General features: G+C 38.6%; 3 protein-coding genes across 3 annotated transcripts; all 3 read right to left on the bottom strand.

The window, feature by feature from the left end:
• Window positions 1-220: 220 nt before the first annotated feature.
• kiss1rb (KISS1 receptor b) lies at window positions 221-7,961 on the bottom strand. Its single transcript, XM_086257962.1, is given in 8 exon segments — window positions 221-1,684; window positions 2,447-2,587; window positions 2,683-2,963; window positions 3,439-3,637; window positions 5,900-5,904; window positions 7,151-7,186; window positions 7,189-7,390; window positions 7,702-7,961. Coding segments are annotated over 7 exon segments (1,074 nt in total). The 5' UTR covers window positions 7,364-7,390; window positions 7,702-7,961; the 3' UTR covers window positions 221-1,447.
• A 95-nt stretch (window positions 7,962-8,056) lies between these two features.
• On the bottom strand, window positions 8,057-11,052 carry LOC147317752 (uncharacterized). The gene is made up of 4 exons (XM_086315054.1): window positions 10,909-11,052; window positions 10,756-10,816; window positions 9,926-10,370; window positions 8,057-9,361 (listed from the first exon to the last, which is right to left on the bottom strand). Exons 2-4 carry the CDS (start codon window positions 10,801-10,803, stop codon window positions 9,195-9,197), a joined length of 660 nt encoding a protein of 219 aa, XP_086171180.1. The 5' UTR covers window positions 10,804-10,816; window positions 10,909-11,052; the 3' UTR covers window positions 8,057-9,194.
• Window positions 11,053-11,100: 48 nt separating this feature from the next.
• isca1 (iron-sulfur cluster assembly 1) lies at window positions 11,101-16,534 on the bottom strand. The gene is made up of 4 exons (XM_086315055.1): window positions 16,385-16,534; window positions 14,576-14,629; window positions 12,824-12,929; window positions 11,101-12,136 (listed from the first exon to the last, which is right to left on the bottom strand). Exons 1-4 carry the CDS (start codon window positions 16,463-16,465, stop codon window positions 11,988-11,990), a joined length of 390 nt encoding a protein of 129 aa, XP_086171181.1. The 5' UTR covers window positions 16,466-16,534; the 3' UTR covers window positions 11,101-11,987.
• Window positions 16,535-17,436: the final 902 nt, after the last annotated feature.

The following is a 17,436-nucleotide window of genomic DNA, read 5'->3' as shown; positions in this document are numbered from 1 at the left end:
GAGCAAAACTTCAAGTCTCAAGTAATTTGAAAGCACTTTACACGTGTAGCAGGAAGAGCACTGGTTGCTCTTTCGCAGTATCCTGTTTATTCAATGATCAATTAATCAATGCTGCAGGAATTTGGAATATTGCTTGCCAGCATGAATTGATTCTGCAAAGTTATGGCATTGAGAAGAAGAGGAATAACAACATCCCATAGAGCTTATATGGAACCTCTCATATTGTGTCTGTGCCTGGATAAGAAAGAAAGAATTTCAACATTTAGACACATTTTGATCAAATGTTTCCTTATTATCCTGATAGCTTCTGATTACTTTTCATAGAACTATGTTTCAGCGTTCTATTTTTTTCCTATTTTGATGTATTGTGTCTAACTGCACACTATAGAAGGAGAAAAACACACTTTCCACTTATAAATACCACTGAACAGATTATTTCCCCCCACAACAGCAAAACATCTGAAGAGCAGAATATTAACGGGGTTTAATGGAGACAAGTCGCATGCGCTCACAGCTGCTTCCTCAAAAAGTCAACATCAAAAGAGACTACATAGGGTAGCATCGTGGAAAAAAAACAAAATATAATATATCCGAGCAAACAAACGCAACATATTGTGTTTTCCTTCAGATTTGATTCTGTCTAATATCTGCAATGATAGAGAAAATGAACATCCCACAGTGTCTTTTACACATCTGCTCTCTGTAAGGATGGACGTAAAGACGTAAATGCCCTTCGTCTGAAGTCACTCTCACCAGTAGCTGCACACTGTACCACCTTGTCACACACAATTGACAAAAAAGACACAGTTTTCACTATTTGAATCTAAACTTTGATCTCTTCTTAATCCTAACCAAACTCAAACGCAGACTGATATGTATTTGTTATATATTTGTCCTCAAAATAACAACATTTCCCACAGTCAAAGGTGGAAGTGTGAACATGAGCATTTTTAAAAAGGATGAGATGAAAGTAAACAAACGTTTGAAAATGTAAGCACAACAGACTAAATTGAGTCAGTTTGAGTGTTTACTGCACAGTATTGCACAGAGTGTTGTGTTACCAAAGATTCAGCAAGACAATTTTCTATCAAATGGAAATAGTCCATTGCAGTTGCTGTTGGCACAGTTTGGGTTTTTTTCTACGAAGTTGTAACAAAGGTAAAACCAGAAGCTCTAGCAGTCAGGCTGACAGCATTAATTTAACCGTAACTTAGAAAAGCGTGACAGAGATAATTGTATTTCAGCAGCTCGTGAAACACACGAGACTCGCTTGACCGGTTTGTCCCTTTTTAGAGATCACATGGAATTATACAATGTTTCAGTGTGTGTGTGTGTGGGTGTGTGCATGTCCAAGCAAACATACACTACAGTGATCAGACTGCTCTCATCTCAGGAGAAAGTATAAATAAACAATGAGTGCACCGTGTCCAAATGCTCAGCATGGCCTTTAGGGGCCAGATGAAAGAAAGTGCATCTCTGCTTCTCCTTTGGGTGCCTGATGATCCGTCTCTACTCCTTCCTCTGCGTCTGTGTTTCCCACTCTGACTCTCCCTCTTGAGCGCCACAGCAAAAGGGCAGGGAAGGCATGCTTGAAAGCCTTTCTAAAGTTGTTGCCCGTGAAAGCATACACAAACGGGTTTACAGAGGAGTTGGAGCAAGACATGCAGTGACCCCAAATCTTCAGCTGTGAATGCAAAATTAAGGCGCACTCGATTTTCAAGTTTTTCAATTCAAATCACAACACCAGTCAGCTCAAGGTGCTTAATATTGTAAAGAACCTACAATAATGTTGGACTATTGGAAGGAAAAACTCCGTCTTAACAGGAAGAAACCTGTGGCAGATGAAAATAATCGAACGCTGTCGCTGTTTTTAAAGCGACAGCATCGGTTTCTGTCATCACAGTACTTTTGTTCACTGTCACACCTTTAAGAGCTACACTAAGACTGTATACTCACCTAGTGACACCCTGAAAATGACACTCCCTAGCACTCCCCACCCCTGGCATTTGATAGACATAGATCCTGAGAAAAAAAAAGTAAATTCTGGGTGTATTTGACTTTGTTCTGAGGTTCTAGCGAGGAGCCAAGGGTTAGCTGCACCAGCGATGACACCTGTTAGGGGTTTTGCAAACTTCCCTACATCTGGATCTTCTTGTCATTTCTTGCTAGATATTTTCACAACAACAAACTTCAATGGGATAACCAAACATCTGAGTAATAGTTTTGTAGTTGTAGTTTTCCCAAAACCTTGACAACAATAAAAAAAATTGCGGTCTTCCTGTTAAAAGGGAGCTCTTCCTCCCCATCACCCTGCTTGACAGCTGGTTGTTTGGGTTTTCTTTTTAATACTGTAGGATATTGATTTTGCATTTATTGTATTGAGCTGGTGTTACATATAAAACAAAAATGAAACGATGACCATCTAATCAGTAATAAAAGAGATCACCTTATATAGGATGTAACTCTGGAGGCCAAAAGCTTGCAGGAGGATGCAAACCTGGATCGGCCCCCAACAGACGAGGAATAGAGACACCATCACCACCACCATGCGAGAGACTCGCGCCCATACTGCTACTGCACGATTTAACTGGATTAAAGGAGGCATTGCCAAGTCTTTGTAATTAAAAGGAATATTTGAAATTCTCTGTGGATTTAATATGTGAAAAATAAATAATTTCCTACTTGGTAGCCACTGCCAATGGGATTCATGCTGGGCTGGCCCATCCGCTTGAGCATGATGGCATAACACACAGTGATGGTAAGCAGGGGTAAGAGGTAGACAGCTAGAAAGCTGTAGATGGTGAAAGCTCTCTGGAGATGGGCAGAGGGAAAAACATCATTGCAGTATGTCTGAGGACCGAACCAGCAGTATCCCACCTCCAGCGACAGGGATGGACAGAAGAGGGGACATGGCATGTAGTTTCCCTTCTTATACTGTGGCAAATAAAAAATAACAAGAAGCACTCAGAGAAGTGCAAACCTTCGCGAAGGCAGCTCACTCTCTGGACAGGATTTACCTTTGAGGGAACAGTACTGCATTTTGTGTATATTCATTTTGTTGTATTTGTTCTTTGAAATGTACTTTAAGATGTTTGTAATCCAAGTAAAATCCTATAAGTGTAGCAGATGTTTGTTTTGATTACACAAACCTTATATAGGAGAAGATAATGGATAATAGGTCATCTCTTTCCCGTAGTATATTTTCATTCTTTTCTATCCTATAAGATGTTTTGGGGTCCTAAATTATAAAACTTTTTGACAAAGTTTTATCAGAATTAATTAAAAACTTTTTGAGAATGGTGTTTATAGACAGAAAAACAAGCACACATCAATTATTGGATAATTAATTGTCCATTAAATTCATGGATTAAATAACTAGAGTCCTATTTGTGATGTGGGTGCACATGTGTGCATGGTATGTTTGTATGATACCTATTCAGATAGACAGGGAGATGGCCAGAGCCCTCTGAGGCGTCCGATGTCTCAGAGATTGCAGAGGGTACAAAGTCACGTAGCAGCAGTCGACACTCATTGCTGACAGAGTGACACATGTCGCCTGTGCAGTCACCTGAAAACCAGGAACACAAGGTATGTCTGTTACTAGGCAAGGCAAGGCAAGTTTATTTGTATAGCACAATTCAACAACAAGGTGGTTCAAAGTGCTTTACAGAGACATTAGAAACAAAAACAAATAAAAAGTATGATTTAAAATTGATTAAAACAAGCAAACAAACTAACTAAATAACAAACAAACAAAACAGTATGTAAAAAAAAAAAATCAAAACCGATAAAATCAGAACAATAGATAAAATCAGTAGTTAAAATGTAAGTTTTGAAGTTTAAGCTTAAAAGTGTGGATTTGGTGTTACTATCACTGTGCAACAAAACATTTTTAAATCTGTGGTGTCTGGTGTATTTTATTGTGTTATATCTTGTAGAAAGTGAAACTACGAGAAATATATGCAATTAATGTGTTGGGAATTTTGAGTATTTGTGTTCATACAGGGAGTGCAGAATTATTAGGCAAATGAGTATTTTGTCCACATCATCCTCTTCATGCATGTTGTCTTACTCCAAGCTGTATAGGCTCGAAAGCCTACTACCAATTAAGCATATTAGGTGATGTGCATCTCTGTAATGAGAAGGGGTGTGGTCTAATGACATCAACAGCCTATATCAGGTGTGCATAATTATTAGGCAACGTCCTTTCCTTTGGCAAAATGGGTCAAAAGAAGGACTTGACAGGCTCAGAAAAGTCAAAAATAGTGAGATATCTTGCAGAGGGATGCAGCAGTCTCAAACTTGCAAAGCTTCTGAAGCGTGATCATCGAACAATCAAGCGTTTCATTCAAAATAGTCAACAGCGTCGCAAGAAGCGTGTGGAAAAACCAAGGCGCAAAATAACTGCCCATGAACTGAGAAAAGTCAATCGTGCAGCTGCCAAGATGCCACTTGCCACCAGTTTGGCCATATTTCAGAGCTGCAACATCACTGGAATGCCCAAAAGCACACGGTGTGCAATACTCAGAGACATGGCCAAGGTAAGAAAGGCTGAAAGACGACCACCACTGAACAAGACACACAAGCTGAAACGTCAAGACTGATTTTTCTAAGGTTTTATGGACTGATGAAATGAGAGTGAGTCTTGATGGGCCAGATGGATGGGCCCGTAGCTGGATTGGTAAAGGGCAGAGAGCTCCAGTCCGACTCAGACGCCAGCAAGGTGGAGGTGGAGTACTGGTTTGGGCTGGTATCATCAAAGATGAGCTTGTGGGCCCTTTTCGGGTTGAGGATGGAGTCAAGCTCAACTCCCAGTCCTACTGCCAGTTTCTGGAAGACACCTTGAAGAAGGTGGTACAGGAAGAAGTCTGCATCCTTCAAGAAAAACATGATTTTCATGCAGGACAATGCTCCATCACTCACGTCCAAGTACTCCACAGCGTGGCTGGCAAGAAAGGGTATAAAAGAAGAAAAACTAATGACATGGCCTCCTTGTTCACCTGATCTGAACCCCATTGAGAACCTGTGGTCCATCATCAAATGTGAGATTTACAAGGAGGGAAAACAGTACACCTCTCTGAACAGAGAGGTGTACTGTTGGTTGCTGTGGTTGCTGCTGCACGCAATGTTGATGGTGAACAGATCAAAACACAGACAGAATCCATGGATGGCAGGCTTTTGAGTGTCCTTGCAAAGAAAGGTGGCTATATTAGTCGCTGATTTGTTTTTGAATGTCAGAAATGTATATTTGTGAATGTGGAGATGTTATATTGGTGTCACTGGTAAAAATAAATAATTGAAATGGGTATATATTTGTTTTTTGTTAAGTTGCCTAATAATTATGCACAGTAATAGTCACCTGCACACACAGATATCCCCCTAAAATAGCTAAAACTAAAAACAAACTACAAACTACTTTCAAAAGCATTCAGCTTTGATATTAATGAGTTTTTTGGGTTCATTGAGAACATGGTTGTTGTTCAATAATAAAATTATTCCTCAAAAATACAACTTGCCTAATAATTCTGCACTCCCTGTAATATCGAGGAGCTTATCTGGGCACTAAATAGACCTTTGCTCAATGTCACAGTCTTCTTTTCAGATGAAGGTAAATTTGGCATTTTATTTGGAAATCAAGGTCCTAGAGTCTGGAGGAAGAGTAGAGAGGCCCAGAAACCAAGGTGTTCAGCATGCTATGTCGTCTTCTGATGTTGTAGCTGGTCTCAGCCAGAAGAACATTTCATTCTTTGATCTGCTAACAAGCATTATGGAGATCCAGTTTTCCTTTTCGAGCAGCACCTGCCCACAGTACTAAACATCTAATAACATAACATGCTGACCATGTTATTACTGCTTGATTTGATAGATAACTGGCCTGACCTGGCCTAACTGGCCTCACAGGATCTATGGGGTATTGTCAGGAAGAACGGGAAAAATATACAACCCCAAAAAAGGAGCCGAATACTGCCATCAAAGCAACCCAGGCTTTAAAAAAAACACAGCAGTGCCACAAGCTGATTGAGCCGTGCTATGCTGCACAAATGGGGGTTATATGGTAGGATGTTTCTTAACAAGTGGTTCAAGCGGTATAACCTTATTTACAGCTATGATTTACTTATGTAGTTTAATCAGATGCCTCATGTGTAATCATCTGATGTGTCTTAGAAAGTTGGGGATGTCTACAGATAGTAATGCCATTGCCAAAGAGACTGGATGGCTACGCTACATAACTGATAGTTATGGGTATTCATTCAGTGGTGATTCTGGGCATTTTTCAAAGACAGAAGGAAGTTGAACTAACAGGCATGAAGCTGTGCTCCTCATCAGCTTGTGTAAGTAAAGAACTTTTAAACTTGAAAAATCTGTCAAGGAAGACTTATCTTTCACAGAAATTTCAACTGCATGAGCAACACAAAGGACATAAACCAGGAATTTTTAATGTAACTTTGACAGCCTTATTTATTATTTTTATTAATTTGATGTTAACCTGGATGTTATGGCAGTGCTTTTTTATTAGCAGTATTTTAATTTTAGCCAATTATTAAACTGATATTGTGTACCAGCTATCAAAGTGCAAAATTTTTTTTATTTTTATAAGTGTAAATTCAAAAAAGTATTTTTTTTTTTCAGTATTTTTCTTTCTCTTTTTTTTTTGCATTATTTGGAAGCTGCACATTAGTTATCTGATGTACTTTGTATAATGAGCTAATGTCTCACTGGACTTTTCAATTATATTATTATTGCAGAACACTTACATGGTGTTTGAATTAACATCTGTTGAAGTCATTAACATCATTAATGTTGAACAGTTAATGGTGACTGATATTCTGTTTCAATTCTGTTGCCACTCTCATTTTTCCAGCCTGTCATAGTTTCTGTGTAGTGTATCTCACTTGCTGAAGAAGTCTTTTACATGTCTTAGCATTTATTTTTATTTCATTGTTAATGGCTTTTCATGGTAAATATTTAAATTAAAGGAATCAAAGGGACAGAACAGCAGAGTTACTGGGTTTTTTTTTATTCAATCATATGTTAAACAAATTTTTGTTTTATTTACATTTGAAAAAATAAAACATTTCATGGAACAGTTAAAACAAGCAAACATATGAGAGCTTCTTTCTAAAAACTGCAGTGTTTCAGAGATATTTACCTATAAAGAAATTGGCAACAGTCTTCATCTTCTGGTGATAACATGGATCACTAAAGAGTTCCCAACTAGACCGACCAGCATGATGAAGCCAAAGAAAGTGGGGACCAGCCAGGCATTAACCAGCACCGGTGGCCCTTGGCCTGTCAGAGTTGCAGACTTGTTGCATACAGACAAACACTCTGGACCGTGATCAGAGTCTGATTCCACCATCATCTTCACGCATCAAAGCCAATGATATTTCTGCAATAAATATAAACATATCAGTGTATAATTCTCAATATAAAAGCAGAGTGCAAGAAACGCAAAAGAACAAAGACAACAGAGATTTTAAATCAAATAACCAAGACGTGAATGAAAACTATCAGCTTCAATTTAGGTGGTTTAACAAAAGTATTAGATGACATGTTTTGACATTTGAGATACTTTTATACATTTGTATTTATTTTTAGAAAACTGAAAATAATTGGACAGGACTGTATGGCATCAAGTAAAGATAAACTAATATATAAGCAAATTTAGTGATTTTTTTTTTAACAATAAGCTTCTCTTACCTGTGATGTGCTTATTTGCTTCGGCAGTGCTCCTCTCTTTGCGTTCTAAACCAAGGTGCAGCACTGCTGTCGATGGATTCTCTGCAGGTCTGACATGAAAAGACTGTTATACACCACTAGACCTGGTGGGTTGGCATGTAGGAAATGATGGGCGATTTGTTTTGCTTTGCGTCATTTATGTGTGTGTGTGTGTGTGTGTGTGTGTGTGTGTGTGTGTAAGAGTGAGAGAGACTCAATATCATTACCTGTAATTAACCAGGACTGGGTGACCTTGTAAAAGCTAAAATTGTTTCTATTTCCTCGTCAGGTTAATGTTAATAAGCTGTTGCCTCTGTGCCAAGTGAAAAGAGTCACTATGCTCAAAATTTGTGTCTTATGAGCAAGTCTGTTGAGTCCAGATAAGTGGAAGAGAATGGATCTATCATTATCAAACTTTCTGAAAGTCTTTCAGAAATGTTATTTAGATATTGCCACACATTTTCAGTCAAGCTGATAAATCTGACCATTTTCAGTTTTCTTTTTATTACTAATGTTTTCAAACCACTAAACACTGACCTATGAATCATTCAAATATATAAAAATGGATGAAAAAAGTAATTTGCTTCTACATACAATAGATAAGTACAGTTTTAAATTGTATCTTTAGGTTCTTTGTTATTAGCAGCCTACTGTAAAAGTACATAACTTGTTTCCAATTCATTAGTTAAATCTGCAAAAACATAAACGATAATACAGATTGATAGTCAGTGTAATATTACTTATTCACCAAAAAGTTGATTCCTGAAGAACTATTAGCTAAAAATGTGGCATATATTGGTGTGGTGTGTACTGTGCTTAAAATAACGGACAAATGGAGGACAAAAAGAAGCAGGGCTAAAAAAACAACAACAAAAAAACAAAAAGACCCAGAAACGTTCTCAGGTGACAGGTGAGTATTAAGAAGCCACTCTTGAGGAAGGTAAACAGGGAGACAATGCTGAGGTACGCCACTTTACACAAGATCTGCACAGCTTGATCTCTCGCCACCTCCGGTACAATTAACTGTTATTGGAGCTCTCATTAGAACCTTTGAAGCCTTGGCTGAAAAGTAACAAGTAAACCTTGCCAGTTTCACAATGTCATACACAGAAAAAGATGCATTTGAGTATATAATCCATGTCTGTTTTTGTTGTTTGACATATTAACCTGGCCACTAAACACTTAAAAATTATTTTTGCATGAAACAATAAGAAACATGTTTGTGCTGAGATGTCTTTATAAATCTGCATATTTTATTTTTACTTTTTGGGTGAAAAAAATATCTAACTTTATTCCCTGCATATCTAATAATGATTTTAGTGGATATTTCATATTATTAGGACTATGCTTTTCAAGTCTCAGAATGCTTTATGGAACATGGTACCATTCTGACACGTAATTATACATTTCTTGCCTCAATGACCACTCTGCCACTGAGTGTTAGTGCTAGTTTCATTTGCAGTTTATTTCTTCTGTCAGTCTTGAACTTTCCTAAGCATTAAAGAAGAACATTCTGACTGGTGGTGTGAAGTTTTCCAAGGTGTCTGAGATTTCCTCAGGGCTCCAGATTTCTTTGAGGCACCCAAAAACAGCTTCCTCTGGAGGTCCAGTAAATCCTTGAAGAACCATTTGTTGGTTGTCCCTGAACCAGGATGAAGCAACAGTCAGTGAAGGATCTATCGCTGATCTAGTAATTATATGTATCAAAATATTTCCAATTTTTATTAAAAATTTTTCCAATTTTTTGATAAGTCTGGAGTTCCATCATGTGAATCATCTCCCATTCTTAATCTCACTGGGAATTTACAAACATTTTAACATCTCACATTTATTATTATTTATTATGATTTTCAACAAATATTTGCTCATGAAAAATCCATGAGAAACTAGTTTTCAGATCTTAGATATTCTTTTGTCAGTTTCAATAAAGTATGCATCTTTGCCTAGGTTTGTGGCTAACCAAATGTATGTCAGTGTATGGAAAGTTATAAAAACTGCTCTCCTGCAGTTTTTCATTAAAAAATGGAATACTCAAAATCTAGATGTCCACCCAACTAATACTGATATATAACACACTTAACTAAGCTGTAACTGCATAATAGCCATGGCTACTATTCAACCTTAGAGCAGTTAAGAGCAGTGAACTTGTTCAGCCTAGTTCACCCTAACCTACATGTGACAGTTGCAGCTACAACTGTTTACTGACCAGTTTGGGGAAACTGTTTAGGCAACAGACATTGTGGTTCACGTTGCTCCCGTTTCCTCCAAGCCTGCACTCCTAGGATGTACGGATATATCTCTTGCTTTTCAAGCTGTTCTGAGTCAGAGGCAAAGATCTCTGATTTTTCCACCAGGTGTGCAAAGAGGACTGGATCTGGGAATGATAACGTGGGTTGCTTTTGTCCCGCCTGAGATGCAGGGATGCAGGCAAGAACGAGTACCGGAGCACTGAAGCTTTCTCTCAGATGATCTTGCCTCTCATACTGACACGTGGACAGCTGACAGAGTTTTTTAGGGAGGACAGCTCTAGATCTGAAGTTCCCATGGTTGTAAGAAGTTCCTGGCTCTGTGATGGAGAGGCTGATGTTCGCATGAATGCTCTCATTGGGTGATGTTTTCTTCTCAGCTAAACCCTTTAATAACTCTGAAATCTAAGACACACAAAAGACACTGGTACATGAGGGGTTTCACAAAAAAAAAAATGCACAAGGCAATCAAATATTTCAGCCATCATTCATGACCCATAGCTAGAGCCTAGCCCAGCTACTGTTCCAATTCATTTGTGATGTAGAACTTTACTGGGAGCTGTTCTTGAGTCTTTCTGACAAAGAGCAGTTGTTTCCTGATGAGTTTCAGAAATTCTTTCAGTGTTCATGTTATTTTAAGTAACACTTAAGACTAGGACCATTTAGATTTGGCAATGGTTAATGAAAAATCATGGACTGATGCTGGTGTTTGGGAAACACCTCAGAGAAATCAGGGGAAACCAGAACTAGATAAAAAGGCAATCTTTCTACACATACTGATTTTTAATACCTTGAGCTCATAAGACTCTCTGCTGCCATCCTTGTTTTGACTGTCCATGACTGTAGAACACCTACAATATAAGCAACAATAAAGTGAACTGAAATTGCATCATTTCACTGTTAAAGCTCTAAAATAGAGTTGAATCTTTCACAATGACAGTACCTCCCTCTCTGTCTCCAGCCTGGCTACAAAATGTAGGCAAAAAAAGGCCAAAGGCAGGTGGGCAGCAGGCTCAAGTAACTGGACTCTGTGGCACAGCAGTGACACAGAATCACATCTCCATGACAACTGTGATGATTCTGACAGTAACAGGTGGTCAGAGTCCTACATGCAAACAGAACATGAAGCACAGGCTGCGGTGTGATCCATTTAATCTTCTTTCATATATACACTGACATATTGCACAGGTTACAAATCTTAAGAGCATCTATACAAACAAAATCCTGGCTTTCATCAAGCAAAAAGAAAAAACAGAAACTTCATGTTTCACTTGAGGGATGCATATTTTGTGCGGGTTTTTTTGTGCGTATATTGTTGTTGTTCAAGGGATTTAAAATCTTAGTTATTTACACACAGAGATAAATACATACTTTTCAAAAAGCTTTTACAAACTGATAAAACAGTTTCAAGACACTCAAGCTCTTCCACTTCTGCATACTACTGGTACATGACCCTGGATAATAGCACACCTTAAAGGCGTGTTTGTCAAACAGCTGATTGTTGGCTTTCTGCAAGTTTTGGAGGACAGATTCAAACGTTGAAACATCATGCTTCATCCTTTTGTTTAACAGTGTAAATCCCATCTGATCTCAGCTTTAGTGAACATGTTCTCAGGACATGTATCATTTTCTCCTCACACAAGCCATGGCAGGACCTGACTGAATTTATGAAATAACATAGCTTTAACCTAAAAAGTCATTTCTTTTGAGGTCCTAAGAGATTTTTTTTTTTAAAGTTGCAGAGCCGAGTATAAACAGTTGTCTACATCAGAGGTATCTGAACCTAAAAATCGTTTTTGTCAAGATGGTTCTGACTACATCAATTGCATTACAATCTTCTAAGCATCAATATGCATACATGGATTTCATGACTACATATGCACGAGTGGTTTGCAGGAGAGCAGTGGTAGTAACTCAAGGATGCCCACATCTCAAAGGTTCCCTTACATCAGACTTCCTTGTCAGTCTTTATCAGTGAGACAGGGTCTGGAGCAGGGAAGGGGGACTGAGGCTCCATAGTGCTCATATGTTGAAGCTTTCTCCACAACCACATGTGCCTTTGATGTTAGGGTTGTTGAAGACAAATTCATTAGACAGCTTTGACTCCACAAAGTCCATCTCAGTTCCCAGAAGGGTCAGCTGGGCCTTCTTCGCTATAAACACTCTTACACCTGAAAAAAGGTCAGAACAATGTCATCACTACTATCAGGTTACAGCCTTATGGTCGGCCCCTATCTAAGAAGTTTAGGGTTGGATTGTTTACAGGCAGTGAAACACAAATAGTACAATCTGTGATAATGTTACAGAAATGGTCTTCTGAAAATGCTCAACTTAACCTAATGTAGATTTCCCTGCATCTCAAGAAGGAAAGCTGTGGAGTTGATGTTAACCAGATTAACCCAGGTTAATATGGCTAAAAGAAAAAATAAATCCTTTGTAAATGACTGAGTTGCTGCCATGCACCACAGTCTGTGTGATGATTATTCACACCAAATTTGGATTGGTTTGAAACAGAAGTTGTACGTGGTGAAATTGGAGTGTGCACAGTACAAGTGGTCAAAATGGGACTTTCATTGAGAGACTTACAAACCAAACTATGCTGAAAGGAGTCGAGAGGGGTCCAAGAAGATAAATGGGAGCTCAATGTGAGATCATCTAAATTTAGTTTTGGGTTTTTTTTTTAATCTTATTTTTAATCCTGGAACATTTTAAAAATTGCACTTGCTGAACCTGGAAACACATAAAAACCTTAAACTTTTTCAATCAATTACCTTACCCAAGAACCTAGTGTGGCAAACACAATCAGTCTTACAACAAAGTCCTTTCTCAGCTTGGATTCATTATAAAACAAAGCTTACCATCCTGTTCTACTTCCTCGTCAGACTTTTCTTTCTCCTTGGTGTAGTCCAGTGTGTAAGTCAGCCCATTACACCCACGTGTTCTCACCCCAACCTTCAAACCAATCTGATGGAGAACCAGATATATGTTAACAGGCTTTCCCCCCCTATTTTTTTGTAATATATGCACTAAAGGAAGGATGAATGATACAAGAAAAAAAATACATCTTCATAGTTTTATTTTTAAACATTATTATACTTCTCAGTAAAATGTTGCAGTTTAATTAGTAAACCGTCTTGACACTACTCATATCTCAAAATGCTTCTTTTGTTCCTGTGAATTTAATGGTAGCAATAATACTTTCTACAGAGGCAAAGCTCACTCTGAATGCTTGAATGTCCCTGTTTTAATTAAATAACTGACAGTTTGAGCTGTAATTCAAAAACCAATTTGCTGACATTAGTAGTCTACTCCCCACAGATATTCCTTATAACATTTTTAAATTTAATTTCAAGTCAAATGATTCATAAAAAAAAGAAGGAAACTTTAGCAAATGAAAAAATAAGGTGAACATGTTGCTGTTTAATCCATACAGACAAAGCTCATTTAGTGATGGGGGTGTATCTATACTGATATGGATTGTGTGCGGTGTTAGGAAGAAAAGAATTTCACACAACATGATGGATATGAAAATTAGCAACCTACAGAAGACTGAATTCAAAGACACCCTGAATATCAAAGTGTAAAAGTTATGCGGCAGGGTAGCCCATTTGGCTGAAATTTCATTGCAGCAACTCAAAATGCTGCTCAGTAGTTTGTATTGCCCCCGCAAGCTTGTATGCATGCTTGACAACGTCGCGCCAGGCTCCCGGGGATCTTATCCCAGATCTGGACAGGGCATCACTGAGCTCCTGGACAGTCTAGGATGGATGTGCCTCCCCAGACAATCACTAACTGACTGCCAAACCGGACATGCTAAAAAAGCAGCATAATGCTCTCCATGGTTTCCTCAAACCCTTTTACATCAGTACATATGTTCAATGAACATACTGAAAAGCACAGGTGGAATTGGGTATGCATTCCTATTCTGTTGCAAATGCCAATCAGTGTGCACAGCGCCCAACAGACGATGTTGGGTCCACCCTCATGAAGTCTGTTTCTGATGGTTTGATCAGAGACATTGACATCAGTGGCCTCATTTTGTAGGGTTGTGGCCATGCTCAATCTGTTCCTCCTTGCACAAAGGAGCAGATACCCACATTGCTAATGAGTTAAGAACTTTTTAAGGCCCCGTCCAGCTCTCCTAGAATCTTATCAATCCTCTTGAGACTGTGCTGGGAGACACTGCAATGGCATACATTAATGTGCCATCCTGGAGGAGTTTAACTACCTGTGCAACCTCTGGAGGGTCCAGGTATATCCTCATCACCTCCCCACTAGTGACACTAACCCTAGTCAAATGCAAAAGTAGTGAAAAATTGTCAGAAAACACGGGAGGGGGAAAAAAAATGTCAGTGGACTCCACCTATAAAACTATTCCTGATTTGGAAGTCGCCTCATTGTTGCTCTTCTAGTGCACCTGCTGTTAATTTCATTAACACCAAAGCAGCTGAAACTGATTAACAACCCTGTCCGCTACCTAACTGACTAGATCAATATGACAGAATTTTATTTTATTTGGTGCTATAATAAAGGAACACTTTTAATCAATGTATAAAGAAGCTTTGTCTTCTTAATTGGATGATGTTTTATTGGCCATATTCATTACTTACATATTCTGGTCTGTCCTGCAACAACAATCTGATCTTGCTCACTGCTGCTGGAGTCTAAAAGGAGGCAATAGAAGGTTAAAATGTTACTGGCATCAGCTACAATTTACACTGCATTCAGATGCAAACAATTCATTTGGCAAAGGATTGTTTCTAAAAACAACAGAGAAAAATAATGTTTAGCTGCTGTTGAAATAAAATCCACTCTTTACCCCCCCCCCCAAAAGGACAGCAGTGTCATAAAATAACCAGAACTTCTGCAACCTCAGCTGTAGCAGTAGTTGCTGAAAGTATCAATGCCAGTGTGTGAGTTCTAATGTGGAGGCATTTGTGACACAAAATACCAATTTCTGTACGCCATTAAATTGTGATCATCTGCATGTGTTGCTGTGTCACAACCCAGAGTTCTTTTAAAATACAAAGTTATGTACTTATAGGTGCATTTATTGTGCTGGTGTATTTATTACCACACCAGCACAAGGTTAAAAATAACTCATCGTGCCATAGTAATGTATACAGTAAAGAGCAGTGGTAGTAACTCAAGGATGCCCACATCTCAAAGGTTCCCTTACATCAGACTTCCTTGTCAGTCTTTATCAGTGGGTTTTGTGGGTAACGGCAGTCCCCTTATGTAAGGCACCATTTGCAATTGCATTACTGAAGGATGTCCCACTATTTTAAGTACACTTCAGTACACTAATGTTATCAGCAGAAACCACCATGCAAGTACATTATCTTGCAACAGCACTGTTACTAGAGCTCATCAGCTGAAACACCAATAGCTGAGCATATTCATCCCACCCACGAAAACAAGTAATGACTCTGGCCTGTACTGAGAGCTTACTACACGCCAAGTGCACTCTCAGAATTTTATTTACATCAACATTAAATATCACACTAGGTACTTTAAATTTGTCATACATTTATGTACAATTACCTAGTCTGGGAACCCACCCTCCGCTTTGGGGGGATTTTGGTTACAGTATATAATGCAAGCAAAAACCAGAACATGAGCTAAATAGCTATAAAATTGCAATTATTTTGAAAACTACTTCAAAATAATAATTTTACAAGTAATATAAAATTTGTTAACTACTTAAAGTTTATTGGCCAAAAACAGTGAAACCAGACTCGACCCATCTATTTTCTGAGCATGTAGAGTTTACACAGCAAACGAACCAGTGTTACCATTTGGCTTATGGGAAATGTGTCCACTGTTCTTTAGGACTGATACGGGATATGATTCGGGGTGGTTTTTATTCACTGGCGATGCTGCCAACTCTTTGCGAGCCTCAATAATCAAACCTGAGGCTGCAATCAAACCTGTTACAACTTTTACTCCATAATCCACAACATAATAAGGCCAGACACTTTTTTTTCTAAATCCCAAAAGAAGCTTAACTTTATACCGTATGACTTGAAATGGTGACTCTGCTTGATATTACGAACGTCCGGTTTGCTGTCAAGGTACAGAAACTTCAGCAGCACACTAACAAAAGGCGTCTTGACTAGCCACTTATCAGCGTTAGCATCTAGCTGAGCCCAACGTCGTGCTTGCAGAACCGCCACAGTGTTTACTCTAAATATTGTGAATGTCAACGCAACATGAAAAAGTGCAGCGTTACAATAAGGGTCAAGAAAAGTTGATATTAAGTTGATCTGCGTGTAACAGATGATTAGCTAGCTTAGCCAACTTACACAACTAACATCATACCGGACGCAGCCGTTAACCCCAGCCTTATTCGAGCACTATGTACTCACAGCACATAAAGTGCTTCACATGCATGTATAACCAAAAAATTATTAACATACCAGTGTCAACGCCGCTTTTGTGGCCAGTATCTTTCTTTTGCTGACCGCTCGAACGGTCGCTCGCGCCACGGATGCAGCCATGTTGCTCGCAACTGTAGAAATCACAACATAGGATTGCGCAAGCGTATAAAAACTTAGCAAACGCCCCCAAAGAAATATCCGTCCATCTGATTGGCTACTATTGCGACGGACAGTTGTGGCTGCAAACAGGCTTAGGGGTTAAAATGACAGGATGTCACTGTTATGCAACCTTCTCTTACAGACACGAGCCTTGTGTAAAATCCATAGGTAATACGTACTTCTGCGGCGGTGCTCATGCGTGGACAATTTTCACCTTATTATTTACACCCATTGTTATTAAATAGTTATTTGTACCGTCAAACAGCTTGGTTTTCCAGGCTTACTAGATTTTCTAGAACTTAAGTTGTGGGGTGGGGAGGGGGGAGGGTACACAAAAAGGGAAAAAAGGGAAATTCTTTCATCGTTTTAAACTATTTCAGCTTTGGTGACACCTGCAGGATTTGCAGTATATGATCTAACACATTTTGAAGACTCCTGGCATTACTGCTTCATATACTTTAAATATTTTGAGGAGGAAAGGGGAGGGGGGGATAAATAAATAAAAATTTTTTTTAAAAAAAGCACACTGGAATTTGACTTCAGTTTAATTCTTTGAGACAAACTGGACAATGAGCAAACCTTTCCTAACACAATCAGGGGTCCCTGACACCAAATTAAATCCTCCATTTAATCCTAGTAAAAATAAAAATACAGCTGGTATTAAAGCAATTAAAGCACACATCCTTTAAAATAAGAAATATGATTACAATACCAACATTTATTTTTATTATAAAAATCAGTAAGAGTAAGATATAATAAAGCCAGACACCCTACATAAGTTGAATTATAAGCAGGCCTTTGAGACATTAGCAGCAACATAATCCAAGGGGCTGGACACCCACCCACCCCACAGTGCAGCTACCAATCTGTGGCAACATTACAATGAAATGAAGCCTTTGTGGCAAATAAATACATTTCGCTCTCCAATGAAC

Source organism: Aulonocara sp. 'chitande type north' Nkhata Bay, linkage group LG12, assembly GCF_057382095.1.
Source record: "Aulonocara sp. 'chitande type north' Nkhata Bay isolate Kocher_YH1m ecotype deep benthic linkage group LG12, A_spYH_male_GT1.1, whole genome shotgun sequence".
Lineage (NCBI taxonomy): Eukaryota > Metazoa > Chordata > Actinopteri > Cichliformes > Cichlidae > Aulonocara > Aulonocara sp. 'chitande type north' Nkhata Bay.
This window is presented reverse-complemented; position numbering and strand designations above follow the sequence as displayed.

Bases quoted from the DNA above. Each gene is read 5' to 3' on its own strand.
- LOC147317752 (XM_086315054.1), bottom strand. From the start codon at position 10,803: ATGGACAGTCAAAACAAGGATGGCAGCAGAGAGTCTTATGAGCTCAAG. The intron at 10,371-10,755 runs GTATTAAAAATC...TGTGTGTCTTAG, and splicing joins GAGAGTCTTATGAGCTCAAG to ATTTCAGAGTTATTAAAGGG. The intron at 9,362-9,925 runs GTCAGTAAACAG...ATCCTGGTTCAG, and splicing joins TAAACAGTTTCCCCAAACTG to GGACAACCAACAAATGGTTC.
- isca1 (XM_086315055.1), bottom strand. From the start codon at position 16,465: ATGGCTGCATCCGTGGCGCGAGCGACCGTTCGAGCGGTCAGCAAAAGA. The intron at 14,630-16,384 runs GTATGTTAATAA...GCCTCCTTTTAG, and splicing joins CAAAAGCGGCGTTGACACTG to ACTCCAGCAGCAGTGAGCAA. The intron at 12,930-14,575 runs GTAAGTAATGAA...GTTCTCCATCAG, and splicing joins TGCAGGACAGACCAGAATAT to ATTGGTTTGAAGGTTGGGGT.